The sequence below is a fragment of the Netta rufina genome (genome assembly GCF_964035555.1).
Source record: "Netta rufina genome assembly, chromosome: 1".
Lineage (NCBI taxonomy): Eukaryota > Metazoa > Chordata > Aves > Anseriformes > Anatidae > Netta > Netta rufina.
The window spans coordinates 45,470,537-45,493,164 of NC_140123.1; the positions used below are offsets into that span (position 1 = coordinate 45,470,537).

Here is a 22,628-nt window from a genome sequence, read left to right on the forward strand (position 1 = left end):
AAAGGGAATTTTTTCGCGAATAAGCTCACATTTGTGTTCGATAAAAAAACTCAGATATTTTCCAAATCATGCAAAAAGAAGCTTCTCTCTTTTTTTTTTTTTTTTTTTTTTGCTAATTCAATATTTGAGAGACAACATCAAGGATTACAGTGCTTATAACATGTTTTATTCAATTCACATAGAAAAGCATGCAGTATTAATGTAAAATGGTACAGTATTAATGTAAAATGTTCAGTGCACATTAGGTAAACAAGTCATTAGCATACAAACCCATTTTCATGGTCTACATAGGCATACTGAACACGTTTAGAATAACAACACTTTTTGGGAACTAAATTAAAAATTGTGCTTAACTTCAAAAAATACAAGCCATGTTTGCAGTGTTAAAGAAGCAACGTTTTCTAACTGAAGTAGTGTAACCCTGAAAAGAAAGAGACTGCTACCTTATACCCACTTAAAACAATAGTTTCAGTACAGTACAGTGCTATGAAACAGTCAAAGCAGCAACATTTCCTCTTGGAGGCAAGTTTTATGGCAAAACTGACATTGTTTTATAGCAATTTCATGAATCCATAGGATATATAGCCAGTAGCTGCCTTGCACACACAAAATGTAATCTTTAGGAATGGAAAATGTAACCTTTAAAACAAGTTCTTACATAAGTGATGGATTTGACAAGACCACTTAAAACTGTCCTGTTCAACGGAGCCATTCACTGTGCTCACAACTGGAAGATCATGATACCTGAAAACTTAAAAGGTAAAGAAAAAAAATCCCACAAAAATTCCAAGTAAACATGATTTCCAGCCAAAGAAGCAGATCTGGAATGGTTCTTCCCTAGGGAAGGCCTTGCAATGGGCAAGGGAATGTTCAGTTTACACTTAGCCAGAAAAAGGCAGGATCAGACTGCATGAAAGTCATTAAAAATGAAGTTCACTTGGTAAATATTAAACGTTTGCAGGTTGACAACTTTGAGTCGCATTTGATTTCCACACAGAGTCAGTTCTTGGTAGTTTTTGATGGACTAGCGCTAGAAAGGCTGCTCTGAATTTTCCTCTTGGTTGACTGACTGATATTTTTGTTTTTCTTTTCAGAAATAAAGGAAGGCACCCAAGGAGGATTAAGCTGGGTGTGCAGGTCAGATGACATCTTTAAAAAGCACGAACCAAACTTTTGTTCCTCAAATAGCCTCTGTGAGTTACTGAATAGTAAACTCTGGGAAAACTCTCTTTGAAATAAACAGTTCGGAGGCTTGATTTCACTAGCTGCTACGTTTTGGCCCGTAAAAAGTGGGAAGTGGTCATTCATATCTAGTCCAGATGGGGAGAGGATGGAAAACATAGCAGGTTTCCATCCAGCTCTGTCAACTGGTAGATCGCTCGTCTCCGAACACTTCATGCTCTGTTCCTCATTCATCCCTTCCAGCTTCTTCTCAGTTTCATTCAGAAGCTTAGAGCACTCTGTTGACTTTGAAGAATTATCAAGATCAGAGGACTTAAAATTATAGCAAGGACTCTTGCTATTGTCTGATTCAGACATCATCGAGTCCAACTCGGAAATTTTATCGAGGTAGGCGGCATCCATAGATGTCTCGCTGGAGGTTCTTGTGCGATTCATTTCAGAAGAGCAGAGAGTATGCAGCCTTTTAGGTAAGCATGAACTTGCTTTATCGCTGGACTTTGCTGATGTTTCAGCTGACTGGCCAGCTACTGAATTTTGCGCTGATTCATCAAAATCTAAGTTCTCAGCAAAGTTCGTTGGGCAAGTCCCCCAAAACCCTGATTTTCCCATAGTAAAACAGTCCATCTTCTTTTCGCTGCTTGTGCTGTGCTCTGGAGAATCTTTGCTGCAGTCATCTGAAGTGTCACAAAATTCTTCAAATTTCAGCTTTCTCAGGAACGTTGACGGTTTCCCTGCGTTTTCTTTTCCATCGGGAGTGTTCAGCTGAAGACGACTGAGAGACAGAACCGGAGTGCATGGCGCTGGAAGATCATAAAGTTCTTCATCCTTATATGGGGTACACTCCTCAATTTTATTCCACTGCTGTTCTAAGGAGGTATCCATATTTGTAGTATTCTCATCCAGGAGAGCTCCCTGACATCCTGGAAATAGCTCCTTCTTTGGGACACACTGGCTGTTTGAACCAGCTGAACCATCTTGACTAGAAGAGCTTGAACACGTTCCGTCACCTGACAGCTGTTCGAGGCTGTCAGAACTTTGACCGGTAGTCACAGCTTTCTTCTCTTCAACCTGGGTTTTCAAACACGTCGTGTCTTCACTGCTCTCAGTTCCTTTAGCTTCTGCAGAAAGAGCTCTCTCACTAACAGCACTCATGGTCTGGGTTCCTTCACCTGCATTTTTCAGCTGTAAAAGCTGACACTCCATTTCCTCTATGTATTTATCACTTCTTTCCAGTGCCTTTTTAAGACGGTTCATTTCACGTTCGCTTTGTTCTACTTTGGACTGAAGTGCGGCTACTGTAAACCTACCAAACCTGCAAGTAGCAAAAAACCAAAACAAAACAAAACAAAAAACAAACAACAAAAAACATTAAGCTGGAAAAGGACATGCTTTTCAAGTTAACGTAAAGAAAGAACAAAGCTATTAAACTGGTTAAATTTGAAAACAAAAGCGAGAACTGTATTTCTTAGCTAATTAAGAAAATAAATAAATAAATCATCATATATAATGTATAGGTTGCAGTGAATACCTGAAAAGCCAAAATTAAACTATTAGTGGTAGTAAGGCAATAACAAGCAGATTACCCTTCCAGGGGCTGGTTCCATCAATTCAACTCAAATATGCATGAAGAATTATCCCCTAAAACAATGGCAAAGATTTATGATAACATTTGAACAGTGGTCCACATCTTGAAATATTTACATTCAATCATTTTCCTACAGTACAGCACTGTTTTACAATACATTTCCTACACAATGTCACCTTGTCAAATACAAAATGCCAATACGAAGTTCAGAAATTGCAATAGTCCTTTGAGGTGGTTTAAATACTTATGCAGACCATTTCAATTGTGTTCCTGTTAGATATACGGCTTTTCCTTGGCCATCACAAGTGGGTACTCCCACTTACTTCAGAGCTACTTTTTTTTTTTTTTTTTTTTTTTTGAGCTTTACAACTGGAACAATGTAATTTCTTCCTCCACTCCACTCCAATAAACCTGCCACTCGTGGTTTGTGAAAGTTGTGTGCTTGTGGGGCTTCCAGCTTGAGCACATTTTCAGCTGCAAAGATACAGACTTATCTTCCCCCCATCCTCCACCAGCTTTCAAGACTGACCTTCCCCAGAGGGCAGGTGAAGGTTTCAGCTATATGCCCTGACTAATTCTAACCTGTCACTGACAGGTGGGCACCAGGGAATTTCCTGCTCCATCCAAGACTTTCAATTTACAGAAAGGTAAAACAATTAAAGTTCTGGTGTTATTAGGAAGGAGGGAAAGACCTGCAGCCACCCTATTACTCTGACATGCATGGTTTTATATCGCAAAGAAATGACAATTCTGTATTTGGGCTTAACCTAACACTCACTTTCCACCTTGCAGCCCTGTGTTACAGCACAGCTTTATATTCACTCTTCCAGCACAAAGACTGCCTGGTTATTTCCACCCTTTTTCTCTCTGTCTATTCCTCCTTTAGCATCCCTCAGATTCACAGGGAATTCCTGCTCCATTTCCTCCACAAACTTCCTCATTTTATCCCCTTACCCCTTCACGAGATGCTCCCACTGCAACCTTTAGACCAATGAGGTCTGAAGGAGGTTTATCAGTGGCCCATGGCTATGCTGGTGAAATATCCATAAGTCTGTGTAAGCATTTCCAGCAAGGAACTAAATTAAGCCTGAAGTAGCAGGAGACTGCTCAATGCTGACAACTGCAATGTGGTCAAACCAACAGTGAGGGAAAGAAATAAGGAGTATCACAAGCCCTGAACAAGTCGGGCATGAGCGACCAGACCTACTGATGTATGTCATTGTTCAGCTGCTTCTGCATATTTAAAGGACTCTGAAGATTTTGATGTGGGCAACTTAGTGGTGGGAAAGATCCACACCACAGTCCCAGTCAGTTCTTTCACAGAATTGCTACTAGACCACTTTTTAAATCAGATCAGTCCAAGTTCCACTGAGTTTTGGTATCTGCTACTCACAGCTGTGCAGGTACGAAAATGCAAGGGAATAGTTTTATATTTATGAGTACTGATGTTCTAAGATTTTTGCCCCCAAAAGAAGCTGACTTGATTGGAACTCTCACGGCAAGGAATCACAAATTATCTCTACCCAATTATCTTTGTCTTGGCAAAAATGGAAGTAGGCCTTCTCTCATTTGCTCACTCTGTGTAACAAGCTTTCTCCTCTCATTGCAGAAGTTTCTCCATTTCTGTTTGCTTGTAAGAGGGGAAGTGGAAGAAAAGTTGTACCAGCCTACCAGCTTTCCCCATATGAAACCAGATAAAAGCAGAATCACAGCGAGTTCAGGAATGCTGCACTTACAGGTGAAGAGGGGGTTTACAATGAAATAAGCATCCTCACACGCAACACATTTTGACTTATTCCCCCCTTTAATTCACTCAGATTTTGGTTTAAAACATTGAGTGAGATAGCCACTACGGCATGGCCAGGCCCAAGCAAGGTTATTCAAGGTTATTCTTGCTTCCTAGAGATCCAGAAGTACTTATTTTGCCTTTCTCTAAGGGGCCTGTTCACACAGCCTTACTGCTGTGTGAACCTGTACTGCTCAATAAAGGATATAAAAATGATGTAAAAACACAGCTGGATTAAGAGACAAGGAAACATGCTTATGTAGAATAAGCAAGACTTTCTGGGGTCTGCTGTAACACACATTTTGACATACAAATTGAACGTGTTTACATTTATATGCATACCTGGCAACTCCTATTTAATGGAAGAATGGTGTAATATGTTTATTTAATGCAAATAGCATTAGTGACAGCCTGAGATTTGCTTACGAGGAGGAAGCACTGTATTCTCAAGTGCAACTTTATAACAAGTGTCCTCAGGTTAAAAAAAAGTGCAGGATGTTGTTCAAAGCCAAACAGCATTACTAATATGTTAATTGTTGTAGAGGGATGTGCTTGGGAATTTTGGTTTTCAGAAATGGAGCTGCTGACATGCTGAATACAAACAGTTACCTCTGCAGTTAAACACCAAAGCAGTAGTTCCTTTCTGTTCCTGCTTTGAGACTTCCATGCATTTATCTCCCAAGTTTTCAAGGACATTGATTTTTAAGACAGACTTATTACAGTGCACATATTTAAACCAACTACTCTAGACAAGAGGATGACATAGGTGTTTTAGTGACTGTTCTGGCAGGTCAGCTAACAGTTTAGAAGACACGCACATTTTGGGTAAAGAAGCCAGAATCCTCCCTATCCTGTTAACAAAACCACTTTGAGTGATTTCCTCTTCCTTTGGATGTACATTGAGCTGTGTCATAGTCAAAGAGTTATAGCTTGATGGTAGAAATAATTAAAAACAAAACAAAACAAAACACACAACAGTTACATGAAAATAAGTGAAATTTTGGCTTGGCACTCCAGATAAATTGTTTTCCTTGAAAGTATCTGAACCATTTCACACCTGGGAACAAGAACAGACATCCATCAGTAGGAGTTCAGCTATTCAGCGCATGTGGTAGAGAGCACGTTTCATACTCTCCACATTATTTCCAATGTTGTGGACCTGTTCTTCAGTCATATCCCTTGAACAGTGAGTTTGTATCTCACTACATCTGTTTCAAGTACCTCCTTTCTAGAAAAAACGGAAAGTCCAGAGAAACTAGTTGTCACTCAAAGTAAATGAATACATTTCAGCTGGGATTTGGATCCTCTAGCACTGGCAGCCCATGACATAAGGTCCTTTACTTGACTACTGGCCTTCAGCTGTCACTCTGGGAGAATACGATCTGCTATAGGTCCTGTACCACATCTGCCAGCCCTGGACGAATGTACTGGATATGTTACAGCACCTGAAGTAACACTGGATGTCTAGATGAGCACCTAAATCCTGTATTTCAGGGCCTTTCCTCAGTCAAAGTCCTTCACCTTACCCCAACAGTATTTTAGCTTGATACCACCAATCAGAAAATTAGCAGTCAGATGAGTGCACAAGAAGAACTAACATTACAGTTACAACACTCGAGCAGCCTTCTTTCATTATCCCACAGCTGCTCCCTCAGTTATGTTTGAATACTCCTGAAGATGTCCATTTAGAAACAGTTTGGAAAGTTTAGTAGTCTCTCACCTACAAGAGATCAAGTTCCTTCGGTTGTTTCTTCTCTCCTTATCTATTGGTTTCACAAATTCACCTTTAGGGTTTTGTTTACACACATCAGTGACCACGGACTATGACCCTGTCTAGTTTAGACCTTAACTCCATATGAACCCCCTTTAAAACCACACAGACTGAGATAAACATTCCTCTTTCCGTACAGCAAGCAACTGCAGCCAGAGTTTTCCTATATAACCATATATGAAAAAGACTGAAATCTTAAGGATACCGTGGCAGATGATTCTCCAGTTTTAATCACCTGATGGTCCAGACTGTGCCATGCTCTGAGGCTCAGAAACATGAGCATGATTCATCCACCAAATGAAACAAGGCTGGGAAGTGACAATGTACAGCCAGTGCTTGTCACAGATTGAAATTAGGGCAATGCCAGAGCGTGCATCCAAACCCAGTCCCATATTTTCAGTACACGTTTCATTTGGATTTTGCTGTTAAGAAGGGAAGAAAGCTAGGAAATCCAGTAAAACATCTGAAAGCAATACTGTGTTCTACAGCCTTTCTGTGAAGAGCATCATGTACCAGATGCAGCTGGACAAGAATGAGTTTTGCTATCTCTACAGCAGCTATGAAAGGCAATCTGCAGCAACATCTTGACAACGTGCCAGGCTATAGGCAATCTCCTTAAAGCAGCGTGTAATATCAATACAGGAATGTTTAACAAACAAACAGCTTTTTTTTTTTAGACAGCTTTATCCTAACAAGAAAAAAATAGAAAGAGAGATAGGCCTCAAGCATCTTGCTCTATTTCAGATCTGAATCTAGAAAAATGGATCAGTAAAGGAATTTGGTTTCATTTAATACAAAGCCCTGGGTATAGCCTACTACTGCTTTCCATTCTGCAGAAAAGATGACAGAAGAACGTAGGCAATAGCTCCTCCTTGAAGGATGCAAGAGAAACTCTTGCCAGAGCTAATTTCCTAAGCTTGTAGGAAAGCAAGTTCTTTTCAATGTGGGCAGATAGTAGCCAGTAAATATTCTTCATAGCACCGTTCAAACAGTATAAACTGATCTAGAGACATCTCACAAAATTCTCTCCTGGATGCCAGGAAAGTTCGTTTCCTTCACATCACGAGTAAGACTGAGCTTCGCTGTTTATTGGACAACCATAGAGCAGCAGGGTGGTGAATGCCATAAGCCAGAAGAGGTTACCTCAGAATTACTATAAAACAACCAAACAAAAACTCCACAAATACAGCAGAAAGCCCACAGAACCAAGTAACATCTAAACATCCTTACCAACACACGTCTACTCCAGGTTTAAATCTTACTTAGACTAAGTGCTTCCTTACATTTTAGTGCTATGGGTCAAGAACTCAAAGTTGTTCTCAAGGCTACTGAACAGTAATTTCTCCTATTTACTTCTAAGACAATACTGCAGCTGGTCTTTGAAAATAGCCACTCCTCTGGGACAGCCAGCTTGCAGGGAGATTGAGAAAGTAGCCCAGGTTTCTATCTAGGAAGATAGAAACCTGCATGCAGGACACAGGTTACTAGAAGCTTATTGGTAGGCTCAGTGAAATACAGACTGAATTGAGTAGCCTGGCATGAGTGAGAATATTTGAATTGAATAAAAACTGGACATTGCATGTAAGACCTACAGAGTCAACAACCTAAGATTTTGGCGTGCATATACCCAAAGTCATGAATTTAGACAAGAAAAATAATATAACTGGAGAAGGGGGAAACAAAAAACAAAAACCACAAAATAATAAAAAAAAGACATAATGCAACAATTTTCAGCATGTTACAGACTGTTTTTCATACTGGGATTTTAACTGGCAGAAGAAATTAAATATTTAGGGGAAAGGCTCCTAGGAAGCCTAGGAGTCTGATTCAAGCTAATTTGAATCTAACCATTCATAAAATACGCTATACCCTGGAGTGGATGGACTTGCTAGTTATTTTCCTTCAGGTAAAAAGCAAACACTCTTTTGCCAAAAATGCTTTTAGATCCACTGTGCTCTGCCAATGGACCTAACAGTTTTCTATTTTAAGTAGAGCTGGAAGTCATAGGGCTTAATCATCCTGCAAAACTTAAGTTTTAGAAGTTTTCCTGTTCTGTACCAGAAAAACAGAAGTCACAGAGAATTCCTTTGGAGAAAGAACAAGTAAAGAGCATGCAAGCAACTACCAAACAATCTGATCTGCCTGAGAAATGGGAGATTAGCACAGGTTTCTGGTAAGAATCAGAGCATGAAATTTACCTCTACTTGCTTTTCAGGCTTATGTCCCAACTTCATGATGGTTTGGTATACATCTTTGCCTTTCTATATGTTTTGCTCAAAAATTAAACTCTGGGTCTGAGGAATTATTCTCAAAAATGTTTCAGGAAGTAATAGAAGAATAAAACCCCAATCAATGACCAACGTCTATTAAAAAAAAATGCATAATCCCCCCACCAATAAGATTGACCCTGCAGCAATGACATACATGATATTTTTCAGCAGGTTTCAATGGATAATCAAAGAAAAAACAACTCAAGATTATGATAAAAGGAAAGTTTTTTTCTTCAGTTAGCCACTGAAGAAGGCTAACTATACTTTCCCTGTGATGTCAGATGTAAAATCCATGTTACAAAGGGATCTTTCACTTGCTATCAGAGTTTCCTTTGCTATAAAGCAAGGCCTATTAAAATTATTTAAATTATGATAATTAGCTCCAGTGTCATTATGCAGAAAATGTGTTACCTCTGGGATAAGGAAACTGAATACTGACAAACCCTTTCCCAAATCACTTGATTCAAGTATTAGTCAGTTACCTAGCTAGTTGTTTAAACGTGAATCCTTACCTGGCAATTCAAAGCTAAGAAATATGATGAAGGAAGGAACAGTGGTGACATTAAATTACAAAGATGTAATTCAGTAGCTATTTTAAATTGTACTAGAGACCCATTCAGAATGTATTCCCCAAATTTACCATCTGAACAATGAATGAAGTGCACCAAAACCAACCGCAATTTGCAAATCAGTGCACCCACACAGAGAAGTTTAACTAACATGACATCGTTGGGTTCTGATGTTAATGCCTTACATTCTGATTTCTTAGGCAAGGCTAAGTTATTGCAACAACTATTCAGGATGTAAAGCTTAGTTTAAAAGTCTTATAAATATTAGTTATCAAAGTTTGACATCAGAACTGGAAGAACATTTCAAAAGTGTCTCAATGTTAGGTCTGATCTAGATATTGCCTAGACTAATGACCATAAGGATCAAAGAATGAATTTATAAAATATGGTAACCAAACAAATATGGTAGAGACCATGTTTGAATTGTAATAGAGTCCCTAGACTCCATGGAGTTCCTACCATGGGACTAGAATTCAAAACAACTGTTTAAAATTTGACGTGAGCATCAGACCATCGGCCTGAAGAAAGCCAGTAAACAGGTCAAGTCCCACACTTGTAAGGGGACGTTAGCAGCAGAAGTGCAAAATGTGGTACTGGTTTAACTTTTAAAGTAGCTATTTAGCAGAACTGGTACTGGGCATTTCTGCTAGAAATGCCAAATAAAAAGAAACAACAAAAATGGTACTGCAAGATTTAAGGATGGGACAGTTTTTTTGCTGTAAGTCAGTACTACCGAACCTTCACTTGGAATGCTGTACCCAGCTCTAAGCATCACAGCTTCAGAAATCCATAGGCAATGGAGAGACCTTAGAGTATACAGCAACACCAAATAAATCAGAAGCTTACTTTCCGTCCTAAGTCACAGACCTAGAAGAGTTGGATGAATTCATTCTAGAAGACAAGACTAGGACTGAACGGGTATAGACAGGGAACATCAAAATTACTAACTTTAACATGCTGTAGGATTTCTTCCAAGATATTTTTTTTCCCTTGCATATACTTAAATTCTTGTGGTACACCAAAGTTGCAGATAACTGAAGCAGGGTACAAGCATGCAACTGTCTAAACTTCTAAAGTGTAGAAAACGTTCCTGAGCCAGTTAAAGCCTGATCCAACTCATGTCCTCCCAATCTCCATGCATAGCTCTAGAGTTACCTTGGGCAAAACCATTCCCAACATGCAGGAAGGATGCAACCAGGCATCTGGGTTGCAAAACCAGGTCTTAATTATGGCCATTTTCTAATAACATTTAATTCTATCTGTGCTTCTAAAGACGAAAATCATCAGCTTTTATGCTGCATGGGCAAAAGATGGTAAAACCACCAGTCTGCAAAGTCTGGTTCCCTCTCCCTTCGCATCTGATTTTTTTGATCAGCTGGACGGTACAGGTAGAAGAAACTGAAATTCCTTCCACTGGGGAGTTTACCTGACCTTATTGAAACAGAATCGAGGTAGATGATTTGGTTTCTTTTGGCTCTTCTTTTCTAGGATTTATTTGGTTGCATCTATTAATAAGTTTCCCATCCTTGCCATCTCACTCTCTAGCTTTATGGGAGAAAGGTATTTGTTGCCATTAAATCCCTTTCCACTGCCAAGACCTTTAGCAGTACTTTATCACCCTTATTAGGGGACATCAGGTCAAAATGCACCTTTATACATTTAACATCACATGCACAAGGATCATGCATCTACTTTCCTGGGGTCTTAAACAGTCTGACAAGGAAGCTCTCTATAAGGATGAATTTCATCTTCCAGCAAGCTAGCTGTGAATTAGATCGAAACCCAGAGAGCTCTCCCCTCACATTATGAAGGATGCCCCCCCACCCCCATTCTCCAAAAGCACTGTATAAAACTTTGGCCAAAATCGCTCTTATCTTTCTAAGACAGAACTTTAAAAATGTGATCACTTTGCTTTACAAAGTACTTCCAAGGGGGGGTACCTTAGTACACAGCTGTAATCAGTATAGAAACGTTTCTGCTTTTTGAGGTAATTGTTGTTGATGTTTTCGCTACTTAGAAACATCAAACACAGATGTCAGCTCTGGGAATGATGTCCTTATGCTGCATAAGCCTGATTTTGCATGCCTTGCCCAGGCACAAGATTGTCAGGGACACTCCTTGAATGAGAAGTCTAAGTTCACAAAACAAACCCTGAAGGCAGCAAAAGGAAGAAAACCAAGTTACCAAACAAAACCAAATGCAAACAATGAGAACCTCTACAGAGTAACAAACCTGCATTGACAAAAGGATGTCAAATTTAAGTGAAATTTCTCAATAACAAAAAATAAGTTATCTGTAGAATTCAATAAATCCATTTCTCCAGTGTTGGCCAGATAACACAACAGCATTTGTAGCCAGTGCATATTCCTTCACCGCAGACTTGCCACTATTCTCTAAGTTGCATTTGTCACTCAAGTCTGTGAGGATAAAAACGCCAAAGTCTACCTTGAGACATATATGCAATGCCATGTACACCACCATAGTTTTAAGTTAAAGTCCTACAACAGCTAAAGAGTCTATAAATAAAATATAGAAGCTTTTAAAATATTCACATACTTTTGGGGTGATCTACTATCAACTTCAGCTTTTAGTCGCAAATTCTCTCTTAAAAGGCTATTGTTTTCCATGCTCAGTTTCTTATTTGCCTAAGGAAAAGAAAAGGAAAAAAATCAGTATACAGTAAAATAGAAATGACTTCCAATATTTATAGGACAAGCTGTTTCTGATTTTTTTTAAAGAGACAGAACTAGAAATGTGAAGGCAGGAAACAGCCTTTCAGACAGGGACACCACTTAAAAATCACCATGGGAAATGGCTTGCAAAACTGAATAGCGAACAGACATTTTTAATTTATATTCCCAAAATACATTGCAAGTGTCCTATCTAGGGAAATAAACACAGCTATGTTAGTTAGTACAGAAAGTCATTAAGGAGATGTACTAATGGCAATTCCATGTTTTTTTTTTTTCACATGACTAAATACGTTAAGTGCATTAACATTACAACGTGCAGGTATCAGCAAAACTAATGTAGAACAGCTTCCACCATCCCAAATTAGATTAAGGTTACTTTGTTTGTTTGTTTTTCCTTTTTTTTTTTAGCTTGTTGTTTTCAAAGCAGTTATCCTATGGATGCAAATCCATTATGACAAGCTATTTGCAGTCTTTCTTCACTTTCTTGCAGGACTTTCTGATTAAGACTCTTGATTCAGAACCCTTCTCGTTCCTTGAATTGAGGTCAATTCCTTCTTTTCAGTTCAGCAGACGCTCTTGTTAACAAGGTACTTCATATAAAGAGAAGCTTTCCTGCTGCCGTGTTTCAGAACTACGAACACCACCATCCTAACAAGTAGAATGAACTCTTTGCATTTCATAGTCTACTCAGTCTCCGTATGTTGAAAACTGTACCACCAATCTAGGACTTTTAAGTCACAGTCTCAGTTCTAGTATGCAGTGGAAACATCATGTATGATCCAGATTATCTGGGCTTGTGAGTGCAATGTACTTTGTTACAAGCATCAAACTGCAAGAAGAGAGGCAGAAAACTCTAAATACTTATCAAAATATTCCCAGCAACCTTCCCGAGTGAGGCTGAGACAATGGAGAGGGGAGGGAGTAATGGAGGAGAAATAAATCAACAAAACAAAAAAACTACAATATTACTAGAGACAAAAGTAGAGATTTCTGGTATAGAAGGAATAGAAAGGGTAAACTCAGGCCCTGGGTCTTTGAGCGTCAACTCCTCTATTATTAAAAATAAATAAATAAATAAATATGAAAAGCTATTCTGAAGGTATTAAGAATCCAGGAGCATCAAACCATTTGCCTCCACAGCCAAGACCTTTCTCTCTTTCCAGACACATAGTTCCTTCAGCCACACAATGAAAGAGAAAACTGCACAACTTGTGTAGAGCTGGTACACAGGTTACCTAGCTGGCCCATGGGGAAGGTAGACCCCAACTTCTCTGGTCTCCTTCCATAGAGTGCTCTGACCTCCAAGCCAGTGATCTGCAAGGAATCCCCCCGCAAGCAGCAGTGTCTAGATTAATGACTTCATGCAACCACACTACCAGTGAGCATACTTATCTAATATTCCTAACCACCGGGTTTGTACCAGCACTGTCGGATTTGCTCTGACTCCACTCAACGTTACAATGTCTACTTTGGGAGTCTCTGCCCTAGGACACTAAAGGATAAAGCTGACTCCTTTCCTCACATAGACTGGTTTAGAAAGTGACAGGAAGAAGAAGAAGAGTCAAGTGACTTCACGTACTTCCAGAACTGAGCAGCTGTTGAACAGGAAACAGATTGGAAGAAAGTATCTGCATCAGTTTTCATCCCTAAAACTCATCTAAACAATCTATTTGTATCTAAACCTTATTCAAAATCAGAGACTCCATAAACACAAAACCCTTTTATTGCTGGGGTTATGCTGGAGAAAAACAAAACAAAACACACACACACACACACACTACCCCTGCCCCAATCTTCACTATATATTCTTATTTTTACCTATCTTGGAAAAATCGTTATAAACCTGTCACCACAGAGATTGTACAGTTTAATGTAATGGAAAAAAAAAACAAAAAAAAAAACAAAAAAAAACAAAAAAAAAACAGACAAGAACTCCTTGCTGTGAATCCCCTTTAGCCAACTAGACTGATGCTCCTGGGATCCCCTGAGGCCAGCTGTGTCCCTGTCTGTAAAGCTGAGGCCCAAGTCTAGCCATGCTATTGAAAAAAGCTTATTTTGGAATCTCAGTTTACTTTGTCTCATTTTTAGTGTTTACCATGCACAGATTAGTCTAATCAGGACCAGAATTTCCTTTAGGCTGCACAGACACAAATCTAGAAGTGTCTCATTAAGAACGACAAAATGGCAGAATGTTATGATGTGCACCTTTGAGTCTAGCAGAGGGAACGAACAGTACTAATTCTTAAGAAAGAACCCTATCCCTTTCAAGTTAATCTCGAAATTTCACTCTAAGTCAATGTTTAACATGATTTTTCCTGTGCCCATAGGTAGATTTTGCAAAGTATTTTTATTTACTTGGGTTTTCAACCCCTCCCCCCCTCCCATCTGCAACACCAAGTTTTCTTTTCTATTACATTCAAGTTGTATAAAAAGCTGCAGGTTTTCACTAAAGGATCTTTGGGTCATAAAATGCTGAAGCTTGTCTATTTTCGGTCAAAGGGTCAAGTTACTCTGTCTCAGCAAATTGCACCAAAAATATTGGTTAGCAAGGAGGGCAATAGTGCAAAATCTGCCTCAGCCAACTGTACTGCGTTTGGCCATTGAATGTTGTAAAATAGATATATTATATAGATTATTGCAAGCCTGAAAATTCTGGTCATCAATACTGGTGACAAGCACTACTATAATCCAATTACCCAGTCATAGAGTGACACTGGAGTTGAGGAAGAGCCATATACAAGGCTCACTAGAACAAGCAATAACATCTGACACGTGCAAAGACTGTATGGAAATACTATGATACACCAACAATCACTGGAATTCATTTCTTCCCCCTTTTCTTCTAGATCTATGAAGTATCCAGAGGTCATGCCAGCTCTCACCCGTTTAACTAACATAAAAATTACATGGCCAGATAGCTGAAAAAGATGTATTTATTACCTCCTTCAACTTTTCCACATTATCTATCACTTTTTCACATATATCATTGGCAGCTTTCAGCTTTTTGCTCCATTCCTCTGGGGTTTCTGGGCCACTGGTACTTGCTTCATCTGCTGACTGGCTAGTTTCCTCATTTTGGCAAGAGGAAACTGGCACTGTAGGATCCAGAAGAGATTTCAGCTGTGTCTGTAAGTTGAGATTTCTGCCTCTCAGTTCTTCCACTTCTTTTTGCAGGGATTCTATTTCATCCTAAAGATGTCAGAAATTCACAGGAATTAAAATAATGTGAGAGATTAATTAAATAATACTGGCAAGTTCCCACAGCACTTTAGAAACATGGGTTCTCTGGCAAGCCCAGATGCATGCCTTTACTTACGCATCTATCTAAATATGCTTATGTATTGTGCTCCAGGCAGGATTTTAATCAACCTGCACACTCAAGCATAGTGAAGGTTTTAGTGAAGGGAATCCCCTGACTACATAAAGGACCCTGAACAAACTGGCGGGCAGACCAAAAGCTTCAAAGCAGTCAGCAACATGAATCTATTATTAGGGCACTCTGTGGGAAGGTTTCCTGTATAAAGAGTATTCTTAAGGTCGTCCTCTGCTGACTCATTTGCTGTTATTTGAGAACGATATGAGAGATCCATTCTGAAACATCACATGGTCAGATGCTGAAAGTCTCAACATTCAAAATGGACAGAGCACTGCCTGGAAAAGGCTGTTCCAGCTGCATAAAAGTAGAAGCATTTCAGGAAAGACTAGAGGAAAAAAAAAAAAAAAGAACAAAGCCAACTAGCTGTGTCAGTCTGGAGCCACAATGAAGCAAAAATCTTCAAAAGCCTGTTGCTAAAGAGATAAAAAGTAATTTATCCTGAAAATGTTTTCTTCACTGTTCTCCAACTTAAGACTTACACTGCTCAGGGTAAGATTATTAAAGTAGACCATATGATGGTATATATTCAAGGCCTATTTGCACAAAATAAAAAATCAAACTCTCCCCACCCCCCTTAAAAATTAATAACCATTTCTAAATAGATTCATTTTTAAAGACATTTATGTTATCCTGTGTCCATCTGTGTCATTTTGGAGTTGATTCAATAGAAACACAGGAAACCTCCCTCTCATGACCGCTCTATGAAAGAAACTGAGCTCTAGGCAAACTTGTTGTAAGGCAGCCCTCACCTCCCTTGCATTAAGGATATTTATACAGCGTCTGTTTCTTTTCTCTCATTCTCCTTGCTGTGAGACAGGTTTCCTTGAAAAATGGGTGGTGACTTCACACTCTTGCTACTACGGAAACAATAACTGAGAAGACAAACTAAGCATATTCCTTATTAATACCTTTTTATCTTGTTCTTAAGATATTTTTTTTTTCCAGCAGAAGAACAGAGAGGTTTCCAGGCATTCCTTCATCCGTTCAATCATTCAACAAAGCAACAATAATAGAAGTTAACCTATACCAGAGGATTCCAGTGGGCATTACTCTTTAAAAAGAGGTTTAGTCTCCCCAGGTAATAGCAAAGTACTTCAGAAAATGTTTGTCTTTGTACCAAATACAGAACAAATACCCCAATGCCCAATATGCATAAAGAAAACCCTCCCATAGTATCTTAGGGTTGAATTTCCAGTCTCTGGAACTGGCTGCATTTGGGTACCTGTAGCTTAGACAGAGCATCACCATGGCTTCTGCCGGACCTCTTCAGCCACCAGCAAATGCCTTCCCCAACCTCAGCCAGAAGGTGGGATATTAACGCATCTCAGTTCCACGTAGATTCAGCTTAAGGCTTTGCTCAAATTAAAGACACCAGGACTCAAAGCAGGAAGATCAAGTTGCATACAGTAATTTAACAGTTGTAGTTCATCTGGGAAATCACAATGCTCCCATGTGCTTACCTCATATTCTTTGTGGAGCAATTCAAGCCTTGTTTTACGTAGGTGTTTTCTGACTGTCGGACTAAATATAGGATCACTTTCACTTGTTCCTCCTAAAGCAGCACAGAAGGAAAAAAACAAACAACTAATATTGTTGGTTTTTTTTTTCAGTCAATTCAATTTTAGCAATCCAGCTTGTAGTGCTTTTCATAATATCATCTACAAATACAGCTAATATTGGACCAATCTACCACCATGGGAGACTACAACCTTTCATTTTCAGAACAGGTTAGACAGGAATATCTATTAGTGATGTTTAGAAGTCAAAATCCTGTCTCACAGCAGGAACACAACATCTGAATTTTTTTTCAACTTCATATTATCCTTGACAGAATCATGCCTTATTTAAGACCACACTATTAAAACAGATCTAAGGGAGGGGGAAAAAATGCGACGTAAAACCAACACACATACATTTATTTAACACATGACAGCATACGTTTCTAAAGTAAGACTATTCATACATATTTTTCCTATTAGAACCAAATAGCAATGGTGACATTTTATGTCAAATCAAGATCCCAGTTATTTTCCAACCCTGGGGAAGTTCATATCCTCATTCAAGTTTTGTAGCTTTCACATTTTCTTAAAAAATAAAGCAAAAGGTGAACAATCCCCAAATAACAACCAACAGTCAAAAAGAACACGCTCATTCAAGGTTCTGGATTTAAGCACACTATTTCTCAGCTAAATGCTGTCCTCTTAGGTCAACAGGCTGCAACATACAGGTAGGATATTTGAAGAGAGATGCCTTTCTTCCAGCAAAAGGCACTGTCCAACTAAGATTGAAAATAATAATAATTACAGTGGTGGGGTGCTTGCTACCTTTGAATAATCAAGCTGTTATTATACACATCATCTCTGGAATTTTTACCTTATGTATACTTTAATAAAGATTTAAAGTCAGAGGCTGGTTTTAAAAAAAAAATAAATCCAGACATCTTTGGACCCAAGAAAACTTCAACCATCAGTAAATATCAGAAATTATTTCAAAGCCTAAAGTTGTCCTTATCAGCTATTGTTAAAGTTGTCCTTAAATAGGACAACTTAAACTAGGACAACTTAAAGTTATCCTATCAGTTATTTCAAAGCCTAAAGTTGTCCTTACCTATGATTTCCTTGCAAGGATTTTCAGGCGTGATGGGAATCCTGCAAGCTGGACACTGATTATTGTTCTTCAACCAGACTTCAATACAAATGGAACAGAAGACGTGGTTGTTCACACAGATTACAGGGTGACGAACCTTTCCGCATCAAGGAGGAGAGGAAAGAAGGAAAACAAACAAACAGAAAGACACTATGAATACTTAAAAACCCTTTCAGGTAATTGAGTATGAAAACATACTGCCTCAATCTCCAGCAGGAAAGAGACACTGATGTTTCCCCAGGCTACAAGTGGGCTCCTGACTTACAGCACCAAATTTCCCTATTATTAGTGACATGACAGCTATAACTTTATTTGCAAAACTAAAGATTCTTGATCCCCAGAGCTCATCAACACATGGTGTGGCAGAAGCCCATCCCTCATCCTACCATCTCCATGAATTGCAGCCAACCAGTGAAATGAGCTCCTCTGTGGAAGAACCAAAACGTGCACATTCACTCATTCCCAACAGCGAGGGATTGAGAGATTGCCCCAAGCAACAACCAGCACTTTGCCTTGAAAGAGCTGCCACTGAAGTGGCATTGCCGATTAACCCTAGCTTGCACATAATCAGCTTCATGGAAATAAACTAACGAGGATATGGGCCAAAACCACAGAGCAGAAATATGAACCAGCAATCACTAATTCAAACCTCCTGCTAGATACGCATTGCTACTGGTAAGTCAATACCCAAGAATGGGGCAGCTTAAGTACTGCAATCAGACACAGTTCCTCTCAAGTACGCATAGAGGGACCAAATATGATACAGAGAAAACTTTTCCCTATACCGTCACTTTACTGAGGTGCCCTGGTACAATTTATAGTAATACACTCTCAAATCTCACAAGGCTTAACGTTAGTATCTATGTTAAGGTTCTTGAAAGTAATTATTTGTTATTATTCCACCACTATCTCTGCCCAAGAAACATATTTTGACTCTTGGGATAGAGGCGTGTTCTGCTTCAGAGTCTGCTTCATGGCCCCTGTGAAGCTGTTAAAGCCCACGTTCATGCGAATTCTTTCAGCTTCAAAAAAGAAAAGCCCTCACCAGCCTTGAGATTTCCCTTGCTCATTTTATCAGCAAAGCAGACAAACTAAGAAGGAAAAATGAAGCGCTGGCAAGGAGAATCAAGAAACTGGAAAGGACAGCTAAAAACCACCTTGGAAAACAGATTAGATGTGCCCTGTAGTAATCATGCCCACACACTGTGTTGTACAAGCTAGAAACCAAGTATTTTACCACTGAGATACACACACATCTGTATAAGGACCCAGGTCTGTCAGTTCCTTCTTCATTTTGCTTTGTGTGTGGGACAGGAGCCTAAGGACTGTCTGTACACAAACAGAAACTCAAGTTACTGAAGGTGTGCATACAGAGACTAAGGGATTTCTCCAAGCACCTGCAGGTTTTTGCTTCTAATTAAAGCGGCTTTTTGGGGGTTTAATGCAAGCATTAGCACACCAAGGCTTTGTAAACATTTAAATATTACAATTTCATTTATTAAAAACACATCCTTGTTATTGACTGCTTTTCTTTACCAGAAAGAGAGCTTTTTCCAGCTTTCCCATCAGCAGCTAGAAGAAGAAAATAACTTTTTTTCTCTAGTTGGTCTTTTTTTTCTTTTCTTTTCTTTTTTTAACCCAGGAGCAGCCATTATATGAGAATAGTTATATGGATGGCTATTATAGGGTACAGAGCAGGATAACATAAAATAGTCCAAACAGGGAAAGACATTTCAGGAGTGCAGGTCTCCTCCCAGGGGAGCAAGAGACCCTCAGTTACCCCAACCCTGACGTGGATATACACTTCTTGCAAGTGAATGATTACTCCGTATCTCTAGCAAAATAGTAAGTCACGTTTATTACTCTCTGGGGGACAGTGCTCCTGATTTACACGCATTTACACGTTTCACTTCAGGGCTGAGGCTTACACGTGCGTTAGCTCAGAATCCACACAAAGCAATCCGTGCCCCGGCAGCAGGAGCTGCTACCGAGATGTCATCAGGAAACACCGAGGCCGGGGGCCCCTTCCCCTCACCCTGAGCCACTGCCTGTGACAAGCCTGGGGGTGGGGATCATGACACACTCATTACTAAAGAGCATTTTACTTGAATTACAGCACCCTTTCAGTTCCTCAATTGACCATAATGACTGGAAAGGCTACAGCTTATGTAGGAAGACTTGATTAGCTCGGTGAATTTGAGTAATTCCCCCCTGCCAGCGTGGTTCCCGCCTGGATCAAAATCAGATCCTGCAGACATCCATGCCTCTTCTGGGCCTTTAAGCAGCATTAAGTGAGGAGCAGGCAAAGTAAAAAGCAGGTACACTGACACCAGTGAACAAATCCCTGGACATATCCCATGGGCTTTCAGCACACACAGAACTGCAGGCCCAAGCCGAAGCACACCACCACCACTGAAAGCAACAGGAGACCTTCAGTCACTGTGCAGCAGGCAACCTGAAGGCCTGATGCAGCCAGCTGCTGACCTCCTCGCTAATTATGAACACAACTACATTAGACACCAGCCCAGACTATGTTAATTGAACATTCAGGTTACAAAGATGAAATTCATCCAAGCAATTAGCACTTGTGATAAATGGTCATTTGCCCATCTTGCAACCATTGCTTATAAACTGTTCACGCTAACAATTTTCTATCTAATATTTTCTATCCCCTCCTCCCCCCAAAAGATCTCTGCTTCGTTAAACACGAGCGGATGACATTACTGAACAAGTTTCTATTCACTACCTCTTTTTATCCCCTTACCACTAAGCACAGTGAATAGTTCCTGGTTTGCAACCAATCCTCTGCAAGTTTTGCAGATAGCAAGAGGGTGGGCTTCATATTCAATTTGAAGCCCACGCTACAAAACACAGAAGTACTAGAACACATCATCCCTCTGTTCTGCTTTCTGTCCCCCCAACAAGTTGGTAAAAACTGTGATTTTTTTTCCTTATTTTACTGAATAACCTTTTCCTCCCTCTTCAGCCCTACTCTTGAGAAGAGCTTTTTCTGATGCTTTTCAGTGATGCACAAAGATGTGTGTAAAAAGGACAGTCAAAGCAGCCAACTTTGGCAAAACTGAAACTTAATGTAACTGAAAAAGAAGCATTCAAAGACCTTCATTAGAGATGTCACCACTAGATCCACTTACATAACATTAATAAATTACCTCAGTGCAAGATACCATGAAAGTAGAGTGTGGAAGTCTCTTCCAGTACAAACTCAGTTACATCAGTCCCTGGTCAACTCCAGAAGAGAATTGGAAGAATGAGGCTTGCGAAGAGCCAGTGGCTCTATAGCAAAAGATGAATGACTACACAGCAAAGCTATGAAGCGCTGACATTATTTTGAAAACCACCAAGATAAGATTTAACACTGAGTACCTTATCAATTTGATTTTGCTCTCCTCCTTGTTGAGGAATATCCGCTCTGCATTAGACACAATAAACTTATGCTCTCCATTTGTATTAAATAAATACAAGGGATAACAGCAGTGCATTCCTGCTTGCTCATGTCCCACTGGAAAGCCAAAAAATGAGTAGACATGGCTGCTAAGAGCATCACTCTCTGCCACAGGTAAGACAGTGGAGAAACAGAGGTGTGCAACCACCTCTACTGCCAGCGCTCCGCCTGCTTGACACATCCACCGCTCCTCCTGCTTGACACATCCACCGCTCCTCGTCTTCTGCGACCACGCAAGCAGAAAAGGCCTCGGAGCCGAGCCCACGTGGGGCAGAAAGAGAAGGGACGGTAAATAACAGACACAAACACATGGGTTATTTTCGCCCTTACAACAATCGATGATTTGTTTTATGAGGCGTGCTGCGGAGGGGGAGGAAGCACGAAGGGACCGTGAGGGACGAGGGGAGGCTCCGAGAAGCAACCGGTGACAGCCCCGCAGGCGGCTCGGGGGGCTCCCGGCGCCCAGCTCCCATACCGCGAGCGGACACCAGAGATGAGCACCATGCCTGTGACCCTCTCGGGTCAGAGAAAGGAAATCAAAACTTTTCTTTTCCTCCAGCCAGCTCCGATTTTTGCTCATCACTTTCTACACCCACTCGGTCCTGCACCCCTCTTCTTTGTTTCGCTGGGCCTCCACGACACCGCACGGGGACCAAACGCGAGCCTCGCGGCATCCCAGCTCCTGTTGGGATGGAATACCCCCTTCCCCCCAAAAAAAACAAAAAGCTTCACCCCAAAAGCACTACGTCCAAATTCCGTCTTTTTTTTTTTTTTTTTTTTTTTTGGGTGTGGGGGTGGTGTAACCCCACCGGTGCCTGCTCCCGCCGGGGTCTCCCCCGGTTCCCCCCCCCAAGCGGCCCCGCAGCGGGGCTGAGCCCAGCCTCCCCCCCGTTCCCCCCGGGTGGGTGTCAGCGAGCCCCTCCCGCCCCGCACCCACCCCCGGGCCCCTCGCAGGGTGGGAGCTGAGGAGGGAGGGAGGGAGGGCGGCGAGGGAGGGCAGCGGCCGCCCGCGGGGCCGTTACCTTCCCCAGGCAGATGTGGCAGGTGATGGGCAGCGTGAGGGACAGCGTGACGCTCGGGCCGTGCTGCGACATGGCGGCGCCGCCCGCACGGAAGTCACCGCGGGCAGGCAGGGAGGGAGAGAGAGAGGCAAGCAGGGAGGGAGGCAGGCAGGCAGCGCTAAGGCGGCCCCGCTACGGCAAGCCGGCGAGGCCAAGCCGCCGCCGCCCGGTGCTGGGGAGGGGAATGGGGGGGGAAATGGAGGGGGAGCGCAGCGCAGCGCGCAGG

The 22,628-nt window shown here is 40.8% G+C and overlaps 1 protein-coding gene across 1 annotated transcript; it reads right to left on the reverse strand.

Annotated features, from left to right (window-relative positions):
* Positions 1–200: 200 nt before the first annotated feature.
* OBI1 (ORC ubiquitin ligase 1) lies at positions 201–22,435 on the reverse strand (the record flags this gene model as incomplete). The annotated part of the gene is made up of 6 exons (XM_084285556.1): positions 201–2,494; positions 11,720–11,808; positions 14,797–15,045; positions 16,693–16,784; positions 17,840–17,975; positions 22,364–22,435. The coding sequence occupies 6 exons, from the start codon at positions 22,433–22,435 to the stop codon at positions 1,000–1,002; spliced, it is 2,133 nt and encodes a 710-aa protein (XP_084141682.1). The 3' UTR covers positions 201–999.
* Positions 22,436–22,628: the final 193 nt, after the last annotated feature.